The sequence below is a fragment of the Babylonia areolata genome, chromosome 18 (assembly GCF_041734735.1).
Source record: "Babylonia areolata isolate BAREFJ2019XMU chromosome 18, ASM4173473v1, whole genome shotgun sequence".
Classification (NCBI taxonomy): domain Eukaryota; kingdom Metazoa; phylum Mollusca; class Gastropoda; order Neogastropoda; family Buccinidae; genus Babylonia; species Babylonia areolata.
Window position 1 is genome coordinate 42,594,474 of NC_134893.1, and position 2,500 is coordinate 42,596,973.

General features: G+C 41.1%; 1 protein-coding gene across 1 annotated transcript in view; it reads left to right on the forward strand.

Annotated features, from left to right (window-relative positions):
• Window positions 1-2,500, forward strand: part of LOC143292243 (uncharacterized) — a 23,390-nt gene that overhangs the window by 14,532 nt on the left and 6,358 nt on the right. The window contains exons 5-6 of the mRNA XM_076602433.1: window positions 779-852; window positions 1,497-1,657. Coding sequence (XP_076458548.1) covers window positions 779-852; window positions 1,497-1,657 — 235 coding nt within the window. The remainder of the gene's footprint in view (window positions 1-778; window positions 853-1,496; window positions 1,658-2,500) is intronic.

Below are 2,500 nucleotides of genomic sequence, written 5' to 3' on the forward strand. Positions count from 1 at the left end.
GTGCTACAAAATGCCCAACATGCTCTGTGTGTGTGTGTGTGTGTGTGTGTGTGTGTGTGTGTGTGTGTGTGTGTGTGTGTGTGTGTGTGTGTGTTTTAGTTTTTCATACAAAACTTGCCCTTTTTTCGTTCAAAATTATTTCATTTTTCACATTATCATACAAATTCAGGCACAGGAAAACTGCACAAAGCTTTAAAAATGACATGAATGTATATATAGGTACACACACACACACACACACACACACACACACACACACACACACACACACACACACACACAAGTTATAAAATGCTATATTGATCTGATAATCCACATACATTGTCATACACTGAGTGGAAAGGCTAAGTGAACCTGGCCCCATGAATTGCCCATACATTCTCAAGCCAAAGTCAATGAATGCCAAGAGTACAGTCGTTGCACTGTTGAAGCAAACATTAAAAAAAAAAAATGACCTGCTGAGTTATAGAAAGTACATGCTTGTGGTTGACAGCCTGCATCTTGTCAATCTTTCACTGTTAACCCTTTCACCGCCAGTCAGTTTAGAGTACAAAATTATCTTGTGATATAAACACAGAAAAGACACTGGCTAAGAATAGCTAGGGATTCCACCTGCGATGTATAGAAAATTATGTCTATCCTACCACCGAACATTAAGAGCAGAAGGTTCATGGATAACAGATCAATGAATGGTCACCTTTCAGTGACATGGTTCCTCTACCACACCTGTGCATAAATGCGAGCTTGGCGGTGAAAGGGTTAATTTCGTCTTTTCCAGTTCAGGAATGCTTTCCAGTATGTTCCCGGTTTCCTGTACGCGCGGATCAAGGAAACAGGAGCGCGTACCAAAAGGTATGCAACATTTGACTGGGAGTGGGTGATGTTTCACTCATTCAAAACTACAAGGAACCAGCTTCTTTCTTCTTCTTTTTCTGTGTGTGTGTGTGTGTGTGTGTGTGTGTGGTGTTGTTTTCTTGGAGGGGCGTTTGGGGTATGCTTCATTCATTTTATCTTATTTTTAGTACATTTATTACTTCTTCTTTTTTCAAAAGTCGTTGTTCATTTTGTTTTCTTGTTGTCCGTTGTCCACATTACCCTTCTTCTTCTTCTTCTTCGTCCTCCTCTTCTCCTTCCTTCTCTCATGCTCATGACTTAACGTAGTATTGTGTAGTGCATGCCATGACATATACGTAGCATTGTGTAGTGTAGACCCTTGTTTCAGGGCGGGAGGCTGAATGTAAAAAAAAAAAAAAAAAAAAAAAAAGCGCGCAAGTGCTTATCTATTAATAATCTTGTCTTGTCCTTCTCTCTCCCCCCCCCCCCCTCCATCCCCTCCCTCCCCAACTCTCTCTTTCTCTCCCCATCTCTCTCTCCCTCTCCCCATCTCTCTCTCTCTCTCTCTCTCTCTCCCCATTCTCTCTTTCTCTCTCTCTCTCCCCATCTCTCTCTCTCTCTCCCTCATTCTCTCTCTCTCCCTCTCTCTCTTCTCTCCACAGAAACACAGCAGCAGTGACGGTGGAGGTGGTGATCGACCCCAATGCCATCAGCAACCTGACAGAGACCCAAAGGAGTGACGCCATGCTAAACGCGCTGACGTTACTGAATGACACGTCATCAAGCTTTTTCGTCACCGATGCGACGCAGCTGGCTGGCACTTGTGAGCAGAATTTGTTGCTGCCGTTGTTGCTTGATTTAAAGAGTTGTTGTTTTCTCGAGGAAATCCACTCTGATGGCTGGGCTACACAAATTCATGTACCGAGAGCAGATTACTGAATAGTGTGCTATATAAGTGTCCATTATTATTATTATTATTGTTATTATTGTTTATTATTATTATTGTTATTGTTGTTTTGTTGTTGTTGTTTTTGTATTAGTAGTAGTAGTATTGTTGTTGTTATTATTGTTGTTATTGTTATCATTATTCTTGTTGTTGTTGTTATCATTACATGTACATAAGGCCTGACAAAGTTATGCTGCTGGTCAGGCATCTGTCTGCCGGATGTGGTGTGTATGGATTTGTCCGAACACAGAGACACCTCCTTGGGAAATTGAAATGTTGTTTACCACCGTAGCAAAGAACATAGAATACCTATAAAAAAAAAAATAAAAAAAAATAAAAATAAAAATTTAAAAAAAGATCAACTCACAACAGGAGGAAATTTTGGAAGCTTTCTGGTCACTAACCATTTGTCATCTGACCCATTTTCACAAACCCTTTGTCAACTGACGCAGTTTCACAAACCCTTTGTCAACTGATCCAGTTTCACAAACCCTTTGTCAACTGACCCAGTTTCACAAACCCTTTGTCAACTGATCCAGTTTCACAAACCCTTTGTCAACTGACCCAGTTTCACAAACCCTTTGTCAACTGACCCAGTTTCACAAACCCTTTGTCAACTGACCCAGCTTCACAAACCCTTTGTCAGCTGACCCAGTTTCACAAACCCTTTGTCAACTGACCCAGTTTCACAAACCCTTTGTCAACTGACACAGTTTCACA